The 22,567-nt window shown below is 43.1% G+C and overlaps 1 protein-coding gene across 2 annotated transcripts in view; it reads right to left on the bottom strand.

The window, feature by feature from the left end:
• Positions 1-4,633: 4,633 nt before the first annotated feature.
• The window catches only part of DNAAF11 (dynein axonemal assembly factor 11), a 73,134-nt gene continuing 55,200 nt past the window's right edge, over positions 4,634-22,567 (bottom strand). Inside the window, exons 11-12 of one of the 2 annotated variants that reach the window (XM_045812207.2) lie at positions 12,845-12,930; positions 4,634-6,174 (exon numbers count right to left, since the gene is read on the bottom strand). In XM_045812207.2, coding sequence (XP_045668163.2) covers positions 5,997-6,174; positions 12,845-12,930 — 264 coding nt within the window. In that variant the 3' untranslated portion in view covers positions 4,634-5,996. The remainder of the gene's footprint in view (positions 6,175-12,844; positions 12,931-22,567) is intronic. The other variant, XM_045812208.2, reaches the window with a different exon arrangement.

Below are 22,567 nucleotides of genomic sequence, written 5' to 3'. Positions count from 1 at the left end.
ATTAAGCAAATCCTGTCAAATTTTCAAAGCTTTAATGGTTACTGATTAACTCAGGCTTTCTATTTTTAAACGGATTTTGTCATTAAAATGTTTTAGTTTTTCAGAAATTTCAAATGTATTGATGTATAATTTCCTTAGTATTTTATTGAAAAATTTAGATTTCTGTCATCATAGGTCACTATTTTCCCCTTTTACCCCTTCCGTTCTAAATTCTGTTAATTAACGTCATCATCCTATTTCTGTTGACCAGTCTTACCAGAGTTTATCTTACCAGTCTTTTCAAATAAACACACTTCTCTACTGTTTGTTTTTGTCGTTATTAGCAAATTCATGGATTTCTGCCATATCCTTACAATCAATTTCTCTTAATTATTGAGTTCATCTGTTGTGTGTTTTCTAGCTTCCTGAGTTAAATTCTAAGTTGTTTCGGTCTTTCACACTTTCGATCATTGTACTTGAAGCGTCAAGAAAAACCAAGAAAGGCTCTGGATGGGCGAATACGGATTGCTGGGTGGTCTGCCTGCACACCTTCCTGTGCTATCCTCACTGTCACTGGTCCATACTGTGCACATCCTAAACGGCTGGGAGTCCTGCGGGCTGTGTCTGGTGGATTGTGACTGACCGCCACCCTGTGGAAAGACCCGTCTTGCGTCTGTCTGTGAATTCGTGGCAGGGGGTCCTTACTGCCTCTCTGCTACTGACTCATAAGTTCTCCTCGGGGTGAGTGGTGACACCCTCCTGGTTTGCTCATTAGTGAGTTAAGTACAGTCTTTGACATTTATTTATTTATATCCGTAGAGGAGTTATAAATTGACCTTTTAAAAAAGATTGTGTTTCTTCTTTTTTAACAAAAGCGATATATTTTCTTCTGAGCACTGTTTTCGCTTCATCTTTAAGATTCTGACCTATGATGCTTGACAGCTCACACTGCGATGAGCCCGCATCTGGAGCCCGGGGGAAGCCTGGGCTATATCAGAAAGCATGCGAAGGGAAGGCCAGAAAAACAGTCACCCATGAGAGCTCAAGTACAGTTATCCCAGTTCACTGTTGCTCTCAAAGAAACATGGCCAAAGGAAATTGTTTAAAAACCCTCTTTTCTATTGTTATCTGTGTGACCTAAGGAACATGAAATGGGATCTCATTCATAACTCTGAATAACCCTTCTAGACTGCATCCAAGGATCTTCATTTGGCCATAAGCATTGATTTGTAAGTGCTTTTACTTATAGAACCCTTCAAGGAAAGGAGAAGCAACCAGTGGTGTGATGACAATGGTCCTGAGGTAAAATTAAATACGTGTCCCCCTCATCATTGTCTCTCTCTTTCATTCATACAACAGGAGAGGAGCCACTTCCTGTTTTCTTTGGGAGCAGGAAATGTTGCCTAAAAGAACTTGAGTTTCCTGGAGGAGGAAAGGCACTATGGTAGACTCTATCCTCCTAACAATGTCTCTTGTCCCACATGCTCTTTCGGAAGCTAGCCACTCCTCCAGCGGATGTAGAGAAGGACTCCTCTCCCCTTGAAGCTGGACCACCTTTGTGACTGCCCCGATCAACAGGGTATGGCAGAAGTAAGCTGTCATACATTTCCTTCTGGTCTTTTGGGATGCTCACTCTTGGAATCTAGCCGCCATGCTCTGAGGAAGGCTAGACCAGCCCTCATGGACGTGTACAGATGTTCTGGCTGTCAGCCCAGCTGAACTCCTGGTTAAAAACCAACATCAACTGTCAAGTGTGTGAGTGAAGACACCTCCAGGTGATTCCGGCCTCCATATTTCAAGTTATCTCAGGCATAAGAGAGAAAAGACAAGCTGTCTCCATTGCCTGACTGTATTTCAGACCTGCAGAAAGTGGCGGCATCATGAAATGGTTGTTCTATGTCACTAAGTATGGAATGATTGTTATGTAGCAATAATAACCAGAATGGGCATTCTTATTCTTTCCCTTAGGTGGTGGAGGTAAGCAGACTCCACAATTCAGCTCTTCATAACCCTGAGTGATGTCAGGGGAGCTTCTGGGTCACTCTGGTCCGTGATTTCTCCCTCCAACAGACCGTGGACAAGTGCACTTTCCCAGAACAGCTGATGCAAGATGATGGCCCATCAAGTTGGTCTTATTTTCTTGCTGAAAAGGGCCCCATTTGTTTATAATTACGACATCAACAACAGATGGAGGAATAGGGGCTGTGTGCTTGGTCCTGTCTTCCTTCCCACCAGCCGGGCCTCCACTCTGTCCTGCGGCCTTGGCAACATCACCCTGCTCCCTTCCAACCCTGAGAGGGCTCACGTGGGCCCTCAGACCCAGCGCATCACCAGCCCCCACTCAGTGACGCCACCGACAGAGCTCTGTGTATGTGTAACCCCGCATGGCTCTCATGAATGGTGACAACTCTGGTGTCGGGGTAGGTTGGTGCCTGGGGGCAAGAGGTGGGAGATGTGGCCTCACAGCAGGATGGGGTCCAGATCTTGTCCTCTGGGCAACAGTCCAAGGGGGTGTTTAAGTCGAGGAGAGGTGAGGTGGGTGACGGGATGACAAGCAGATGACGGGAGACTGAATGCAAGCAGTGGAAATGGGTTTGGAGGAGACAGGAGAAGCTCTTTGTGAGGTAGAATGGACAGGATTTACTTCCCAACTGAATGTTGAACACAGGGGTCAGTGATGGTGTTTTCCAGTCTGCGTGAATGGAAAGTGAAGTCATAAAACAAGAGCCAGGGGACGGGGGTAGAACAAGGTGAAGGGGCAGGAGAAGAGGAGAGAAGTTGATGGATGACCTGAGCGTTGGACCAGGAGGAGTCAGGTGAACTTTAGGAAAGCTCCGAAGGCCTGAAACAGGGATTTCAGGGCGCATCAGCTTGAAGCTGGCAGCAGAAGCCACAGGAATGGGCCCAAGTGTCCCAGGAAGGGGGACTGTACCCACGGAGAAGAGGATGGGGCCGAAGGGGTCACCCTGGGCGGCGGCCTTATGTGGAGGGACTGGTCACGGGACGAGAATGAGAACCAGGAGAGTGGGCTCTCAGAAGAGAACTTTCCCTGGCACCTGATATGGCTCCTGGCACCTAGCAGGTGCTCAGTAAATGTTTGCCGAGTGAAGAGACCCAGCCGCAGGGCCGACGGAAGTTTACCTCTCACACACAGAAACACTAGACCAAATGAGAGGAGCAAAAGTTAGGGAGTGAACTTGGAAAAGAACAGCTACTTTTGGCTAAGGTCTGCTCCAGGAGTGTCAGACATGTTGGCCTGACAGGCATCAACTGGAGACGGGCTAGCACTTTCCATGCAAACGTGTCAGGCAAAGCTGTGACAGACTGCAAACGGTGACAGACACGCACTGCGTGGTGCGGCCCCCGCTCTCAGGCGGAGGGCAGGCTTCCTGTGCGGGGGCTGGGGGGAGGAGGGCACTGCCACCCAGGCCCTGGGGCTTGAGCAGCACCCCCCACCCCGTCTCCGTGACCATCACGGTCAGCAGTCTCCTGCCATTCACAGGCCACTCACACGCAAGGGTCCCACTGCAAGGAACAGGATGCAGAGATGGGAACAGCTGTGCGGGGCACAGGGGGACATGATGGTGGAGAAGGGAAAGTTCTCACTGCTCAACGCCACCTATAGAGAAGCAGGAGGAAAAGTTCGTGGACCTGAGGGCATCTGGGCATGAGGGCCAGAAGCTGGCATCACATCGGTGAGATTTTTCTCTCTCCTGGGGCCTCTCCTGCCACTGGAGGAGCTGATGTTGGTGCAGAAGCAATGAGCTTTCTGGAAGTAAGAAATGGGCCGAAGCAGAGATGAGGAGGATGGCACAGAGAGGATCCGCAGACAGCGGCCAGAGCACTGGATTCTGGAATTGGGGTATTATTCGCATAAAGCCCCTCTACCTTCATACATCTTTTCATATTTCCAAAAGGAGTGAGTCGTTTTTAAGATTCATGAAGTAGGTTTGTGCCTATTTTCTTTGAAAACATTGCTATGTGAATTATCTCATTCACTTTGGTAGGTAAATATCTTTTATATTAGGAACTCAGTCAAAAATGACTTAATGAGAATCCTGTTCTAACATCCTGTTACGCTATCTTAGGGCAAGCCGTCTGATCTTGGGGAGTCTCAGCTGTAAAACGTAATAGTAGGTTCAGAAAAGTGAGCTCAGTTTGCTAGTATAATTGATCCACGTTTGTTTGCATCACAAAATAGAAGCTCAAGACATGTTGCTTTGGGTTCACCATTATACTCCTTGCACTTGGCCCACGGTACGCACATTACTTTTGAATGAACAATGGACAAATGCTGAGCTGAAAGGATTTCTCCTAAGATAAAAAATGAGATGAGTATAGGAAAGCATTTGGCAAAAAAACCAAAAAAAAAACTATGAAATCTAAAGACACTCTTTTGGGAGCAATGCAATTGCCCAGCAGTAGTCTTGCCTTTTTAGATCAAGCCTTGTCAGGGCCAGCTCTCCATGAGCTCACCCACCCCTACTCTGATACCTACCCTGCTCAGCCTGCTCCAGTGACCCTGGCTTACTGAAACCATGTGCCACCTCAGGGCCTTTGCACATGCTGTTCTCAGTTTTTAGGACACTCTTCCCCCAGGTGAGCACATGGCTCACTACCTCACGGTTGGATCTTGTTGGAAATCGCTGCTACACTGCCCCAATTTTACCCTGTAAATCTTCCTCCTAACCTTCTGTAAGGAGGCCTGCACCTGGCCTGGATGATTGTGCATCGACAAACAGTTTTCAGGCATTACTAGACACCAACTCTAAATTGCCGGTAGTTCCCAGGAGATCCAAAACAACGATGTAGTCCACAGTCAGGGGAAGGCTGTTTTTTATTTCAGTTGGGAGAGACTGGGATGAGAAGGTTTTATTTTTGAACCTAGCCAGTTTAGTTCCTTTATATATTCTCTAAACGCTGCTCGAAAATGGACTCATTATTTGTGTCTTTTGATTTGGAGCTAAAGCACTAGCGGTCCTCTTCCTACTTGGAAATATTTCCCTCCACTTACTCAGGCAGGAGGGACACTTACAATGTTTCTACATTACCCCCAGGCAACTGCCCCACTCACCTCCTCTACGTCCAGGGGTCTCCGTTCCCCCAGCTCGGAAGAGCACTTTCCTCTTTCCCGTAAGGCCTCAGGACAGCCTCCTCAAGGCTGGGAGAGCTTCTGTAACCTTCTAGTGGTGCAACAGAGGCACCCAGCTCAGGTCTCCCCAAGAGAGAACCGGCACGAGGAGTGCAGAACCAAAAGCCTCCCACCCCGGCCGCCACTCTCCGGGCAGGGAGCTACCGGCCGAGACCTGAGCGTGGCAGGGGTAGTTGGGCTCAGCCATCTTGACCCAACAGGCTCGTTTGCTATGGACAACCCTGTGCTACAGCTCCCGCTGGGCTGGCCGGGTTCTCATAGAGCTGCGCTGTCTCCCGAGGCTCCATTTAGCCCATCCCCTTTCCCCCTCCTTCCACCTCCTTGCCTTCAGCTTGCGGGTGTCAAGCCTACATCTACGGCCTTCGAGGCTCTCCCTTCCTACCCCTGCTCGCTCTCCTCTTCATCATTCCAAGGCATTACCACCAATAATCATGAGAAGAAAATTGAAACACTGCTGAAATCATATTAAAGCATTCCCATTCGATCTGAAATTACAGTTTTAACTTCTGAGCTTGACCAATTTGCTGAAGTACCAATTTAATAATCAGACCTTTTATCTCTGACTTCATTTCTCTGCATTAGCAGCCAGTCCTGTGATTGAAAATCAACGTCTTAATATAATAGTTCCATGATTTACGGAACATTTGCACTAGCCAGCATTTTATTATAGACAAATGAGTTATAGCATTTTAAGGTATACATTTGAATTTTAAACTAGTTTAAGAATATTACTGTATAGAGCGGAAGCTAAAACACTGGAGTAGTAACGTTGATAAATAACTCGGTGTTTACCCCACAGTGGTCTGCACACACGCTGCAAGGAACAGAACTGGGTTTGGTGGGTCCGTCGATGCAGCCTGATGCTTCAAATCAATGGAGGCACTTCAGGGTTATCTTCGAAGTCGGGATCTTCCTCATTTGCTGTAATTTTGGGTTCAGACTGAATTCTTCGGGGCCTGTGTTTTTTCTCTTGAACTATGTGAGCCACATCAGGGAAGGAATGCTTGCTAGGGTCTACTTCTAGTTTCTCAACTTGCTTGTGTCTACAACAGCAAAAACAGCAAAAGGAAATTGAGCTGGCATTTTAAGTGAAATTTCAAACAGAGTCAACTCATTCATTCATTCATTCATTCAGCAAACATGGGCAAGTGCTATCCTTAGAGCATAGAGATGCTTACAGAGCATAGAGCATAGAGACACCGCGATAAGAGACTGTCCCTGGTTTCGGGTAGCTCGGAGCCTTGTAGGAGAAAGAGCAGAGAAGGAAAGTGCTGTTGCACACACAGCGAAGGGAGGTCGGCTGGAGACTCTGCTCGCTTGAGACTCTGTATTTACTTACTTTTTTGAAGATTTTATTTTTAAGCAATCTCTACACCCAACATGGGGCTCAAACTCACAACCTGGGATCAAGAGTTGCACGCTCTACTGACTAAGCCAGCCAGGTGCCCCACACCTGACAATCTTCACACGATACAGCAGGCAAACCCCACAGCCAGGATCAGTAACAGAACCACTAGGGGCAGGTCTTTCCCCTGAATGTAGCTACTGGGCTCCTGGACCCTGTTTTAGATGACCCAGCCTGCACGAGGGATATTTATATACGTTCAGGTGCCTAGAACGCTCTGTCCACCACTTCCCCCCACAAGATCCTACTCCTGCTGCCACACCCAGTTCTCTTGGCGACAGTTACGTGAAAACAGAATGAGAAAGATTCCCATGCTGCCGTCATATAGAAAATTCTAGATAATACAGGTCAGTTGGCTGCTTCTCTGCCAACTTCAGGCCGTAGGTCTGGGGTTAGGCACAGTGCTCTGTATTTATATCAGTCTCCCCAGTGACTTTGATAATCAGTCAAACTATTTCGGAATCACTGTACTGGTCATACAGTCAGTCTTTCGACAGAATATAGTAAGTGCCTCCTCTATTCCAGCCCCAAGCCATCCCATGGTCTGTGCAAAGAGGTATGTTTCCTGGTAGCATATAATAGCACAGCATAGAGCTCGAACAGAACATTTATGACATTATCATGTAATTGTCTCATTATTGGTCTGTTCTCCCTATTAGACCGGCATTCTTGAAGCAATTATATTGACTTTTTCATCTTGTATCTCTGGTACACAGCTTTATTGAATACACGTAAAATAAATGAAAAAATATTATACTACTGTGCAATCCTGAAATTAAATAAGACATCTTTGACCTACAGAAAAATCACAGTCAGCCTCATCCAGGAGCCCCACACTGATGTCCTCAGACACGGTGTATGGTGGGGAGGGAGGTTTGACTTACGCTGGAGAGTGTAAACTCTCTGTTGTTCTTGTAACCCTTCCCCCTCATTCCTGTTGGCTGCCTAGCCCTTGAAGGCACTCGAGTTTTTAATTTTTCTCAGTATTTTGATTAACACACATGGACTCATTGAAGGGAAGTGTAATGTATACAAAGGATATAAAGCATAAATATTCCAAAGACCCAGAGTGCGTGCTATAAACTATGTGGGAAATTACAGTTTCCAAAGACCTACGTTATAGTCATTATTAAATATAGCTTTACTTTTTAATTCCCATGCTCTTATTTAAAAGGCTATCATATCTATGGCTTAATTAAGATATCTGAATTCATCTGAATTAGATATCTGAATTCATCTATTAGAAGTATGCTGACTTTGAGGAAAAGCAGCCTATCTCTCTTCCAGGCATATACCTCTTGGGCCACAACTTCTGGATATTAGCAATAAACACTGAACTCAGCCAGAGGCAGTTCTCTGCCACTCACCCCCTTCAGATGTTGGGAGAAATAATTTGCATGCAGGACTTTAACTGGTCATGAGTCTCTGGGCAAAAGACAATGAGCAGATAGGCCAGGAGTACCTGCAGATCATATTAATCCCAAAATAGAGAGGAGAGGGGCTTTTGTCCTCTGCTGTTTCCTCCCTCAATGTCAGACACCTGAAGTGACAGGGGCCCAACAGTTGCCCATCACCAGTTTTACCCACCACCTGACGGTCAGAACCAGAACCTCTGGGGTCTAGTAAGGATAACTGGAAGACAAAATGAATATTTTTATTACTGTGGAAGAAAGCAAAAGAAAGGGTCTAAAATCACTAGGGATAAAACACATGACAGATTGATTCCTTTTATTAAAGAACATAAGGAAAGAACTTGTTTCTGGTAATATGGAAGGCTAGCATATTTGGACCAAAGATTCCTGCCTCCCATTGAAAACTTTAGGGAGATCATGAAAGATGTGATAAGATAATAAGGAACCCTCAGGGCAGAATTCAGCAAAAGGCAGAACCAGGGAAGAAGTGGATCCCTGAAGCCACCTTTGCTCTGAAGGAATTTGCTGAACCCCTAAAGTGGTGCTTTTTGGTCTTGCTGGCCTTATGGAGTCTGAGAACAGAGGTCGAGGCCCTGAGAGTGTCAGGTGGGCAGTCTGACAGACGCCCTCTCTACCAGAAGGCTTTTCTGTCATGTAAGAGTGAATGAAAAGTAAACGCACTCTGCCCATAGCCCCAGGGACTGTGAGGAGAGCGGGGCAGAGAAGGCCTGAGTTGTCACAGCCATGGTTAAAAACCATCGATCTTGAATTTAGAGTGAAGTGGTTCCAAACTGGCAGTGCCCTCAAGTAGGGTCTGCCCCAAAGCACATGCCAGTGCTCCCTGGCTCAGGACCTCCCAGGCTTCTGAGAAGCCCCCAAACTATTTTCTAAGGCAATGGAGCAGCTTGCCATCAAAACTAACAAGCAGTCAAGGAAAAAGGGGCACTCTGCCTGAGAACCAGCAGAAGCAACAAGAACACAGATAGAAACTAAAAACCTCAGGTTTGGAATATGAAAGCACAGATTATGAAACCAATAAAATGTTTCAGACTTAATAGCGTAATGTTGAACTTTTCCTCTGGGATTGGCAATCAGACAGAGATGCCTGCTATTCATCTCCATTCCACATTGTACTGATGCCTTTCCCTCTGCACTAAGGCATGAAAAAGAAACAAAAGATACAAGATTAGGAAGAAAGAAAGTCATCATTCTCTGTAGATACGTAGAAAATCCAAAAGGACCAACAAAATTAATAAAATCATAGGAGAGATCAGCAGGGTTGCCAGGTATAAAGTCAAACACAAAAGTGAATCACATAACGGGGATGTTTGTAAATTATTGCAAATATACTAGATGCCACTGAGTTGCACACTTTCAGATACTTTAGACAGTGAATTTTATATGTATTTTACCACAATAAAAAATTAATTGCAAATCTATATACAATCAACAAAAACACATTTATGATAGCATCAAAATACCACACACCTAAAAAAATTAATACAACATGGGTATATTTAACATGAATCTAGACATAAGCCTTGCAGCCTTCACAAGAATTAACTCAAAATGGATCACTGACCTAAACACAAAATGCAAAACTGTAAAACTCCTAGAAGAGAACACAGGAGAAGAGCTAACCCACCCTGGGTGTGGCGATACCATTTTAGGTACAACAGTAAAGGCATGAGCCATAAGAGAAATAATTGACAAGCTGGATTTCATTAAAATTAAAAACTTCCGCTCCATGAAAGACAATCTTGGGAGAATGACAAGACAAACCACACAGTGGGAGAAAATATTTGCAAATACATCTGATGAATGACTGTTATCCAAAACATACAAAGAACTCCTCAAACACAACAATAAGAAAACAGTGTGATTGGAAGATGGGCCAAGGACCTTCACAGACACCTCACCAGCAAAGATGTACAGCTGGCAAATCAGCAAATGAAAAGATGCTCCAGACCATATGTCATCGGGGAAATGCAAACTAAAACAACAAGGAGATACAAGTACATGCATATTAGAATGGCCAAAGTCCAGAACACTGACACCACCAAATGCCGGCAAGAATGAGGAGCAACAGGAACTCTCATCCATTACTAACAGGGATGTAAAGTGGTACAGCCACTTTGGAAGACAGTTTGGCAGTTTCTTACATAACTAAACATACCCTTAACCATGAGATCCAGCAATCACACTTCTCGATATTTACCCAAAGGAGTTGAGAACTTATGTCCACACAAAAACCTGCACACAGTGTTTATAGCAGCTTGATTCATAATTGCCCCAAATTGGAAGCAACCAAGATGTCTTTCAGTAGGCAAATGGATAAATAAATTGTGGTCCATCCAGATAACGGAATATTATTCAGCACTAAAAAGAAATACACTAGCAAGTCATGAAAAGACATGGAGGAAGCTTAAATGTATATTACTAAGTTAAAGAAGTCCATCCGAAAAGGCTACATCGATATGATTCTAACTCTAGCACATTCTGGAAAAGGTAAAACTAGAGAGACAGTAAAAAGAGCAATAGTTGCCAGGGGTGGGGGTGGGGGAGAGAGGGATGGGTGAAACACAGGCATTTTTAGGACAGGGGAACTACTCTGTATGATACTATGACCACGGATACATGTCATTATATATTTGTCAAAACCCACAGAACGAAGAACACTAAGTTTGAACCTTAATGTAAACTATGAATTTGGGGTGATAACGATGTGTGTTAATGTAGGTTCAACAGCTGTTACAAATATACCAGTCCGCTGATGGATGCTGACCGTGGGGAAGACTGTGCACGAGTGGGGGCAGTTGGACACATGGGAAATCTCTGTGCGTTTCACTCAATTTTTCTGTGAACCTAAGACTGCTTTACAGAAAAAGGTCTATTAAAAAAAAAAGACACAGTGAAATCAGTAGGAAGGCAATCCCAAGAATGGACTAAGATTTATAATTCTGGCTCTACTATTAGTTAGTAACTTTGTAATCTTGGGCAAATTAATCTCTTTGAACCTCAGTCTGTTAGGAATAACCAGATTTCTCTTGTAGTTATTTTGAAGATGAAAGACAGGTGTTGGGGAGTATCACGTAGCACGGCCTAGGCACTCAACACTCAATAAACCCATTCTGAGCAAGTTATGTGTCCTCCTTGATCAGACAGTGTCACGGGACCACAAGCGTTCACAGAACTGGTTACCTTCCCTACAAAACGTGATCCCCTCTGGTCCCAAGGAACGGAATCTTACCCTACTGATCTTCCCCCTCCAGTCGCTCCGTGGCACAGCAAGAGGAAAGGGCCGCTCTGGCTGTGAGAGGTGTATCGCTAGGTCTGCCATCCTCCCCCTCAAACTCACAGCTGCCTGACTGTGTTCCCACGTGCGGCCTCTACAGGCAGCTGTTCGGTTCATGGGATCTCCCAGCCAGAGGCTGGGGTGATGTGCATGGTGAAGTTTGTCAATGACTAAGGAGCGCCATGAACACCCTTCCATACCTATGCTATGTATGGCTGGGAGGTGATTATTTCTCAGCGATAAAAACCAACAAGAGAGGCTTTGCAAGCGTAACGTAGGAAGCAATCACCATAATGGTGATCTTCCTGGGGTCTGAAAACTAGCTCCACACTGTTTGCCATGACTTGGCTTCCTATTCCTATGATCCCTCGCAAACTGGATTCACACTCCTTACATGTGTGGATGCTGCTGGGGGTTAATTATGGCCATGAATATTCATAATAGCATAACACCCTTGAATCCCTGTAAGTTACACACGTATCTGACATGGAAGCCACTAAGCTAGGAAATACGAGAGTGGGTCCCCAAGGTTCAAACCAGCAACCCCCCTTTCAAAAGGAATTCAACTCCACACCTGTTGTTCAGACAAACCCCATGTTTGAAAATCCACAAAACTTCCCCAGTTGACTTGGAATATACGAACGCCTGACTGCTTGTATTATGCAAGACGTAAATATAGCTCTTGTTCAGGTATTTTTGTGATGATAATTTCAGCATATACATTTGTATCACAAAGATAGTTTGCCTGGGTTCAGAATAGATTTTACCATCTGGATGGTTAGAGTCTGGAAATCATGACAAGTAGCAGGAAAGTCGAAAGGCCTGGGATGTGCGTTCTAAGGAAGAACTCAAACAAGGAGAGCTTTGTCCAGAATACTTTAAGGGAGGCCACGGCTCAGAGGAGTTGGGCTTTGTTCTTGGGGTCTTCAGGCAGCAGAGCTAGAATGTTCAGTGAGGAATGGAGGAGAGACTTCGTGCCACCGGGGAGTATGGAGAGCGGGGAGGGAGCCGCTGGGAGAGAGGCTGACCCACAGGCTCACAGATGACCTGTGAGTAGGAGGTCGACAGGAGGGCACATGATGGGGCCTCTTGGCCCTTGCAGCCCTGAGAGTTTTAGGATCTATAACGTGACATAGGGGCCGTGAATGGACAGTGTGAGTAGCATTATGAACAGGGATCAGCAGAGCTGTCCCAACACATCACGGCTACCCAACCTTCAGACATTCTAAACTTCTCTCCCTCATTTGCCCCATCTGTAAACTGAGGACAAAACTAGGAAGGATGAAGTGTGTTAATATGGGTTAAACACACAGAACAGTGCCTGATACAAAGTGAGTGCTCAGTCAATGTTAGCGGTCCCTGGTGCTGACATCACCAATCTTAACCATTATCGTCACAAGTAATTGGGGCGTGTATATTCACAGATTTGTTTTTTAGGGATCAAGAGCCCTATAAATAGAGAGTCTACATTTTGGGAATAAACATTAACATTCACAGCATGAATCATTTGTAAACTTTAAATAACTGTATCTTTGGGGAGGGTGCATTCTAGCCACCAAATGACAATGAAGAGAACTATGAAAAGCTCAAGAAACCAAAACCTTTGGTTTGCGGGCTCTCTGCTGCTGTCCAAGGTACTTTCCCCAGACTTTGATGTTTGTCGCCAACGTGTGATTACTCCGTCTACCTGAAATAAAAATACAACATGCACTAAGTGGTACATCACTCTCTGATAGATCCTCAAAAATATACACTACCTCCATATTTTTTAAGAAGCGAAAACATTTTAATTTTCAGTACATATTCCATAAAAAAGTCTAACCTTAAGCCTCTGTATGTGGCATGAGCAAGTTATATCACAAATTCTATCTGTGCACCATACTCTTGCAAAGCCACAAGTTATCCTTCATTTGCCAAAGGCCAAGCAGGGGGAATATGGTGAATTAATTCATGTAACAAATAGTTTCTGAGAGCCAGTGACATGCCAGACACCGCTTGAGGGGCTGGGGATAGAGATGTGGCAGGGGCACTGCCTCTGAGCTGTCCCGCTCCACGCAAGTGCTGCAGTGGGAAGCACGCTGAGCTGGAAACTCGGATCCCTACCTTCCCTGCACACTGTACCCCATGAGATATGAGCTTGAAGGCCACTTCTGGTATGAAAAATTCTGTAATTCTTCCACTTCTTTTAAAACAAATAAGCTCAGTGCTAAGTTGAATTCTCCATAAATAAAACTGATTGGTTTAATTCAACAAACATATAACAAAGATTATTTACACCCAGCACCTTCCCTTAGGAAGTTCAAAGGTATAAGAGTGTAGGGGCAGAAGAGAATATGGGGCCATTTACTAGACCCAGACACCATGCTGGACACATGCTTGCCTACATGAGGCAGTTCATGTGTTTTATTTAACCCCTACCTCCCAGTGTTCCTATGAGACAAGGATTATTTATAGGCAAAGAAAAGGAACTTTAAAACTCTTCTCATGTTGTTTTGGTCCACTGACCAAGAAGGGGGCTTCTAGCCTTTTCTTTGCAGGGAAGAGAGAGGTCTGGAGTGTGTACATTCCTCTCTCCACCCTAATCAGCTCTTTTTCTTTGGGGAAGAAGTACTTCATTTACTGGCCACATCTCACTAGTGGGCAGGGTCACTCTGCAGGTGAGGGACATCTGCTGCTCCTCTTTTGGGCCTGAGACTTCACTTACTGTACAGCAGTGGTCAGATCTATGAGGAAACAGACTAGCTTTGGACTTTTAGGGTCTGGTCACCACCCGCACTCCCATCTGCAGGCTCAGGCAAGCATGCTGGACTCACTATCCATGTTTGGGAAGGAAATCAGTAGCCCCGAGGTAGCCTGAATCTTAAGCCAGATTCTCCAATCCAAGCTTTACCAAACCTCTACGTCAGAGCACTGGCCACTTAATCCAATTATTAGATGGGGTAATCTGTTTCCCATTTGACTCGCAATTGTTGGTTGTATGCCCCATTGGTCAGAGCCCCAGAAAGCGTATCCCATTGTTTGTCACTTGAATGTTTAAGGAAATGAATGGTGAACGAAGAAATGAGGTAATGAATCCTAGCCTGGGGAACAGTAGCATCAAATTTGGGGAGGTGAATGCCTGATGGATAACCACCCCTCGATGGCAATCCTTCTGTTGTGGAAGAAGAACCAGTGTTTTAGACAGTGCAGTTGTGTATTTATCTATCATATTTGACAACAATTCAATCCATTTGTGTGTGCGATTTCATGCCGCTCCCTTACGCAGAGGAAGATGCAATAGGTTGGCCCTTCCCTTCCCACAGACCTCATGGGAGGGCCCCTTGTGATGCAGAAGGGAAAGATCTGCTAGAATCCCACCCTTTCAGTATGTCTACTGAACATCCAACTGGGAAAAATACCTGTAAGTACCACGCATAGTTTGTGCAATGGCCAGACTTGTGCTGAGACTCTGGGAGGAAAGAGCAGTGAAAACTGCAGGGACCAAGGACACTACATTTCAAGTCTGGAAGAGTTTGTTCAGAAGCGTTTTAAAAGAGGTAGTCTGCAGAACAAAAACTTAGAGAAGAATACTGTGGAAGAATCAGCAACTAAAGCTACCGATGCAATGTTTACTGAATAATTAAAGGAGATGACTCATGGAAAGGTTTGCCCAACAAAGCAGATTCTATTATCGTCAAACACGGGTTTTTTGGTTTTTTTGTTTTTTGTTTTTTGGGGGGTTTTTGGAGGAGGAGGTTAATTCTAACATGTTTTATTTGCCACATTTTAAAATATATTAATGTTATAATTTTGTGTCCCATTAATTTTTTGTTGGCTAATGATTGATGTTATATTTTTAGATGTTAATGTTGGTAAGGTATGTGTGTACACTACTTTAATGTGAAAACTGAGTTTGCCTCCTGTTCTTTAACTGAACGAGTGTGATGAATACAAGTATTTCCCCCACCTTCCTGGCCTATCCTTGAGGACATGGACACACTGTTTGGTAGCTACTGAGCCCAGTTTTGGTTTATTAAGCCATATGACTATCAAACATGAAGGAAAAGATACAACTGAGGGGACTAAACAGTGACACATCCAGTCGAGGGGAGGACAGGCAGAGGTTGCAGACGTTAGGGCAGTGAGAACCGGCCCCTTCTTCCTGCAGTGTCTCGGGGAGGCAGCAGGGCCTCTGGGAGATGTGGCTGCACCTTTGGGTGGAGCAGCATTGTCTGCTGGAACTTTCTGCAATGAAGGAAACGTTCTGTGCAGCCCAACAGGGGGTTCCCAAACATTTGAAATGTGGTTAGCGTACCTGAGCTACTAAAGGTTTAATTTTACTTAGATTTAAGTAATTTTAATGGACCACGCCAGAGAGATGGGAACGTGGTTACGGTGAGCCCCAAATGCATATGTGGGCTGCCCAATTCTTCTTTCAGGTGAAGGACATCCATCCACACCAAGTACCGCTAATTCATCTGTGGTCCTTGACTATGTGGCCTTTACAGTTCTGGAAGTGGGACCTGGTACCCTTATGGGAGTTTGAGAACTTGAAGCCTGGGTCCTAGCCTCTGTGATCACTGGCCCTGCTCCTGGCTCAGCTCTTCCCTCCCCCTCACAGGCAGCTGTCCCCAGGACACACCCTCACAGACATGCTGGGTGCTCCTCTCCAGCTCATATCTCTTCCCAAGGAGCAGTGACACCTTTGCATTTTTTTTAATTTTTTTAATATTTTAATTTCATTAAATGAGGCCAATGTTAGTTTAAAAAATCATTAAATTGTCAGTTTTAAGAAAAAAAGCTCTTGAGCCAAAAGTACAAATTTTGTATTGCTTCGCGTTGTAAATGCACTAACAAGAATGGGAGCATATGCATAATTAGAGTCTTAAAACACCCCGTTTCTAACACTGTTATTTGTCACATAATAAGCTCAGACAAAGATTCACTGTGTTTATGGAAATGCAAATAGAATCACAAATTTGGAACTTTTCTTCACAGAGAATTTGCTGTGCACTAGAATCTAAATGTGTTTTTTATTTTTAAAAGATATTTTCAGCTTATTTCATTCCAAAGATTCTTTTAAGTTTAAAAGTTAGGAGGAACTAAGAAATCAGTAAGAAAAATATTGACCCCAACATTCATATTAACACCAAAATTCATCTTAACACCAGTATTTATATGAACAGCAGGTAAAACGCTTCTGATGAGACCTGATTTTCCCCAGCAGAGGACTGCAAGCTCAGGTCCTGAAAAACTGCTGGTTGTTTTCCTACTGTACCTGCAGTGCTAGCCTTGCCCTTCCTCTAGGAAGTGATGTTCCTTAACACTAAACATCTTCATCATTCGTACTGAGTGTGTTTAGGGATGACTGATGGACAAGCTGGAAGGGCCAAAATATGTTCAATAAATTAGATCATGGGGAATAATGGTTTCCTGAATCCATATAAAGAAATGTAATCAGCTTCCTGAAAATTCAATTGTGGGACAGGCACAAAGGTACAAATTAACATTTTAATGATGTGATATTACTTTAATTCTCACAGAGTCATGCAATTTCATGCAGTTGAAAGTTGAGAGTGAGCATGGAGGTAGTAACCAAAGTCCCCTTTTCTATAGAAGGCGAAAGTCCCTTCTAAGGCCTTCCTGGCAGACAACTGTCCAGCTTTTGATGAAATCCTACCCCAGGATGAAGTCTCATGACTTCCTCGGGCAGCACCCGGCACTGAGATGATCTCCCTTTACATTTTATTTTATTTATTTTATTTTATTTTATTTTATTTTATTTTATTTTATTTTATTTTATTTTATTTTAGAAGGGCAGACTGCCACATGCAGTGCCTCATTTGGACGTATCTGGTCTTGGAAACCTGACTACCCTATGTTCTCCTACAAATGGACTTGACAGCTTGTCTGGAGGTTCTAGCAGGGGAACGCAGCTACTCCCATACCCTTGACCGAACAACAGTCCTCCTCTGTCAGGGTCATCCTCTTCCACTGAGCATGCAGCTTTGGGAGGGATGCACATGGAGCAGTGAGGGAGGAAGGGGACAGCCGCCAGCCAGATCAGCCCAATCAACCCTGGCAATCAATGGGGCGACAGATGTCCTAGTCAGATCACCCTCATATCCTGTTTTATTTTTTTTAATGTAGTTAATTTTTTTTTCAAGTTTTTATTTAAAATCCAGTTAGTTAACACATAGTATAATATTAGTTTCAGGAGTAGAATTTAGTGATTCATCACTTACATACACACTCAGGGCTCATCTCAACAAGTGCCCTCCTTCATGCCCATCCCCCTCTAGCCCATCCCCCCACCCCTGGCAACCCTCAGTTTGTTCTTCATAGTAAAAGTCTGTTCTACCATTGCCTCTCCCTTTTTCCCTCTATGTTCATCTGTTTCATTTCTTGAATTCCACAGATGAGTGGAATTATATAGTACTTGTCTTTCTCTGACTGACTTATTTCGCTTAGCATCACATCCGCTAGTTCCAGCCACATCGTTGCAAATGGCAACATTTCATTCTTTTTCATGCCTGAGGAATATTCCATGATTGTTTGGGCTTTTTCCATGTACCTCAACTTTAACAAAATGTATATGGTTGCTTTCCCAACTATAGAAATCACTAAGATGGTGAAACCCAGACTGGGTGTGCTGGGTAAAATTCAATAAACAGACACAAGGGAGAGAGACCCAGCTCTCGATCCTTATCTTCAGGTTGAACCATAGAAACTACCTATACCTGCCTATTTTTGACCCACAAAACAGTGATTTCACATGGTTCCACTTGTTATTTATATGAGGCTGAATAAGAATGAGCAAACAGTCACTGCACTCCAGATGAAGACTTGCTATAATGATAAATTAAAAGAGCACATGGGCAAAGGACAAGGAATCTAACTAGAAATACTTGTGAGGAACAAAATATAAAACAACCTTTCAATTTTCCTTGTGAATTTACCCTGGCTTCTTAAATTATAGTCTTCAGGAAAATCAGAAGTAAATTTCTCTTTTCTTGGATTTTCACTTTGTACCATGGTGTCAGCTATTACCACCATTGAATCTTCTCAAGGAATATTTACTGAGCATCTACTATGTGCCAAACATAGGATAAGAGGTAGATATGGAATGATAAATCGAAAAATTATCCCTGATCATCTCAGGAGAGAGAAAGATACACAAGCAATTAAAATACACTGGAGAAAGCGCAATTGACAGATATATGCCTATACTAGTATGGAAGCCCAGTGGTGGGAGGGGCGTATCCTGGTGGCATGGGGAAGGCTTCCTGGAGGATGTGAGGTTTGATATGAATGTTAAAGAATAAGCAGGAATTTGCTAGAAGATGGGAGATTATGTAGGGAATGAAGAACATTCCAGGGAGAGAAAGAAAGCCTGAACAAAGACAGGAAAGTCAATGACCACAGAAACTAGCACAGAATATTGGGCAGATAATAGCTGGAAACAAGGGTGAAGAACCAGGCAGAGGTCAGGTCTTAGGAGACTTTATTTTAAGGTGCTTGAACTCTGCATAGGAGGTGATGGAAATCTCTGCAGTTTTGGGGTTTTTTTTCTCGATTCAGCAAAACAGCAATATTCTCAATGTACTCTTATTTTCATTAGTCAAAGTGTGTGATGTTAACAAAATGACTAAGTCCAGGGGAGTGGTAGTTTTTGAAAGAAAATATTTCTTTCATTCCTAGGTTAAAAAAATATATATATATTTACTATTAGAGTTAAATTGCTTCCTCCTCACCCCAAACTTCATTCTGAAAGTACTAATGACATGCAGTTCTGTTGGGAACTGTGTAAATGTGCGTCCTGGTCAACAAACTTATTGTCAGAACGCTGACATGTAAATTTTTGGCTAATCTGTTCTTCTGGGCTCCTGTCTGCCTGTCAGCTCCAGATGTGTGTACATTTCTCTAGCTCCCCGCTGTCCCCCACGAAGGACGTTTTAGACTCCACATCCAGGATCACCGAGCACTTATACGTCCTCTTAGAAGGCATTATTTACAAGAAGCACAATCCATTACTCACAATTTGCCCCTGCGTGGGAGAATGGGAAATTTCAAATGGAGATTGGCCCTTAAAAGAATTTAACGTTAATAATGGGCTTTCATCCTCTTCAGGAGAGGCCGCTGTGGTATTTTCATGAGGACGTGGAACGGAATCCAAACTCACGATACAGGTGCTGAGCCTATTTGCTGTTGTACGCACCTGTTGCCCTGTTTCTGCTCTGCTCTGTAGAGTTCAGGGAGATGGACCCTCCAGGTCTCATTACCCAGCTTCCCATGTCACCTGGCTTCCAGCTGGTTGTGGCCAATGGGAAGTACTGGAGGGAAGCTGGTGGACTAAGAAAGAGGCTCCAGATGCCTCTTCCACAGTCCGTATCTGTGTGAATGACGTCTCCAGTAGTGGTAGAGTCTACTCTGTGGCTGCCAAGAGGTCTCTGCAGGTCTGGTTTTTCCAGGTGACATTGGTGTGTGGTTTCCTCCCACCCCATCTCCTCCCTCTGTCCTGGGAGTGGAGGTAGCCGCCTGATGTTCCAGGTTTCTGGGTGGTCTTATTCTCCCTTCTTTGGCATCCTAGATCTTCTATTACCCATGTAATACATTTCCTGATTTACTCCTATAAGGTACATTGCAGTATAAATTTCCTGTATACGTTTTCAGTACTTAAGTGTTTCCTGATTTTTCATTAGACCCTTAACTGATTTACTCCATGTTTCTCACACCTCTGGGTACTTGTTACAACACACATTTCCACAACATCTAATTAGAATCTGCAGATAGTGGCCTGGGAATCTAGTTTTTTAACAAGCTCTCTCCAGGTGATTCTTAGCATCAGGCAAGTTTTGAAAACAGACTTACTGATCCCACAGCTTTGAGGCTTTTCTGGAAGCAATTCATTTACACAAGCCACATTTATGGGATATGCTAGGGAAAGCCAGCCATTGATGGGTTTTAAGCATAAGAATAAAATGATCTGATTTATGTTTTAAAAAGGTCACTTTGGCTTTTGTATGAGGAAGGAATCAAAAGTGGAAAGCACAGAAGCAGGGAAAACAGGGAGAGGCCTGTATGAGGTGGTCCAGCTGGGAGATGACAGTGGCATGGACAAGGGCGAGGTGGGGAGACAGAGGTAAGTAACAGAATTCAGGATATGTTTGGGTGGTAGTGCTGACCAGGTGGATGTGTGAGGGTAAGAGGTAAGTCAAGGGCGCCGTCGAATCTTTGACTTCAACAACTGAGTATATCATGGCGCCATTTTCTAGGACAGGGATGACTGTGGGAGGAGCAAGTCTGCAGAAAGAAATTAGGGGTTCATTTGGCCATTTGAAATTAGTCATGCTGATCTGTACATTCAGTTTGGCTTCTCAGTTGACAGGTCATATAAAATGTCGTTGATTCTAACGCCTGTACAGTTTGCTCATGTTTACATTTTTTATTTTCCAAATAATAATTATATTTTTTATTTCCTTTGAAGTTTAATAGCATTTTAGGACAGCATTTTGAATTTCTCAATTTATTTATTTGTTTATTCTGTATTTTATACTTAATATTTTTAATGACTAGTAATTAAATGTAATTTCTATAATTTTTTCTTTTGGAAATGAAAATGAGGTTTTCATAAGGCTTTGTCTATTACGAACTTTTAAAATTATCTTGATTATATTGTTCAAATAATAAATGGTCTTACTTTTTGTTGATCATATTTATCAAAGACAGAAATTGGTCATAAATCTTCTAGTGGAGCTGATTCTGTTTATTTGTCCTTATGTTTATAAGGCCTTGTGTTTTAACACACTTAAATAATGTATGATCTAATAAATATAAAGCAATTGGATCTTTATTTTATGCAATATTTTTATTACTATAGAATAATTCTTATTCCATCTTATGCTTCTTTGCTTTAAATTCTATCATGTCTGATATTCATTTTGCCATAAGAACCCCATAAATTTTGCTTGCATTCACTTATTAGAGCTGTGTCCATTCTTTTCTTTGCATATATCTTGGGTCTTTTAATTTCAGGTGTGTTCTTGTGAGCTGGATAACATAATGGATCTTATATCTGTTACTTTCTTACAATTTTTCTGATTTTATGTTTCCTTCCTCTATTCCTACTGTATTGACTTTTGTTTGCATTTATTTTCTGTAATGGTTTGTAACGTACACATTTTAATTCTACTAATTTTGCCTGAAAATATTTATATTAAATTTCAACATGAACACAGTGTACTGTTGGACCTAAATGTGAGACCTGAAAACATAAACTTCCTAGAAGAGAACACAGGCAGTAATTTCTCTGACATTGGCTATAGCAACATTTTTCTAGATAGGTCTCCTGAGGCAAGGGAAACCACCAGCAAATTAAACTATTGGGACTTCATCAAAATAAAAAGCTTTTGCACAGCAAAGAAAACCGCCAACAAAACTAAAAGGCAACCTACTGAATGGAAGAAGATATTTGCAAATGACATATCCAGTAAGGGGTTAATACCCAAAATATATAAAGAACTCATACAACTCAACACCAAAAAACCAAACAATTCAATTACAAAATGGGTAAAGGACCTGAATAGACATTTTTCCAAAGAAGACATGTAGATGGCCAACAGACACATGAAAAGATGTGTCAACATCACTCATCATCAGGGAAATACAAATCAAAACTACAATAAACCATCACCTCACACTTGTTAGAATGGTTAAAATCAAGAAGACAAGAAACAACAAGTGTTGGCCAGGATGTGGAGAAAAAGGAACCCTCATGTACGGTTGGTGGGAATGCAAATTAATACAATCACTGTGGAAAACAGTATGGAAGTTCCTCAAAAAATTAAAAATAGAAATGCCATATGACCCCATAATTCCACTATTGGGTATTTACCCAGGGAAAACAAAAACACTAACTTGAAAAGATATGTGCACCCCTATATTCACTGAGCATTATTTACAATAGCCAAGACATGGGGGCACCTGGGTGGCTCAGTCAGTTAGGTGTCCAACTCTTGATCTCAGCTCTTGATCTTGGGGTTGTGAGTTCAAGCCCTGTGTTGGGCTATATGGTGGGCATGAGGCCTACTTAAAACAAACAAACACACAAATAAATTGTCTCTCTTCGCAGATGACATGATATTCTATATGGAAAACCCAAAAGAATCCACTCCCAAACTATTACAAGTTATAGAGCAATTCAGTAATGTGGCGGGATACAAAATCAATGCTCAGAAATCAGTTGCATTCCTATACACGAATAAGGAGACTGAAGAAAGAGAAATTAGAGAATCCATCCCATTTACAATAGCACCAAAAACCATACGTTATCTTGGAATTAACTT

Source organism: Ursus americanus, chromosome 9 (assembly GCF_024610735.1).
Source record: "Ursus americanus isolate L20-20 chromosome 9, mUrsAme1.1.p, whole genome shotgun sequence".
NCBI lineage: Eukaryota > Metazoa > Chordata > Mammalia > Carnivora > Ursidae > Ursus > Ursus americanus.
This window is presented reverse-complemented; position numbering and strand designations above follow the sequence as displayed.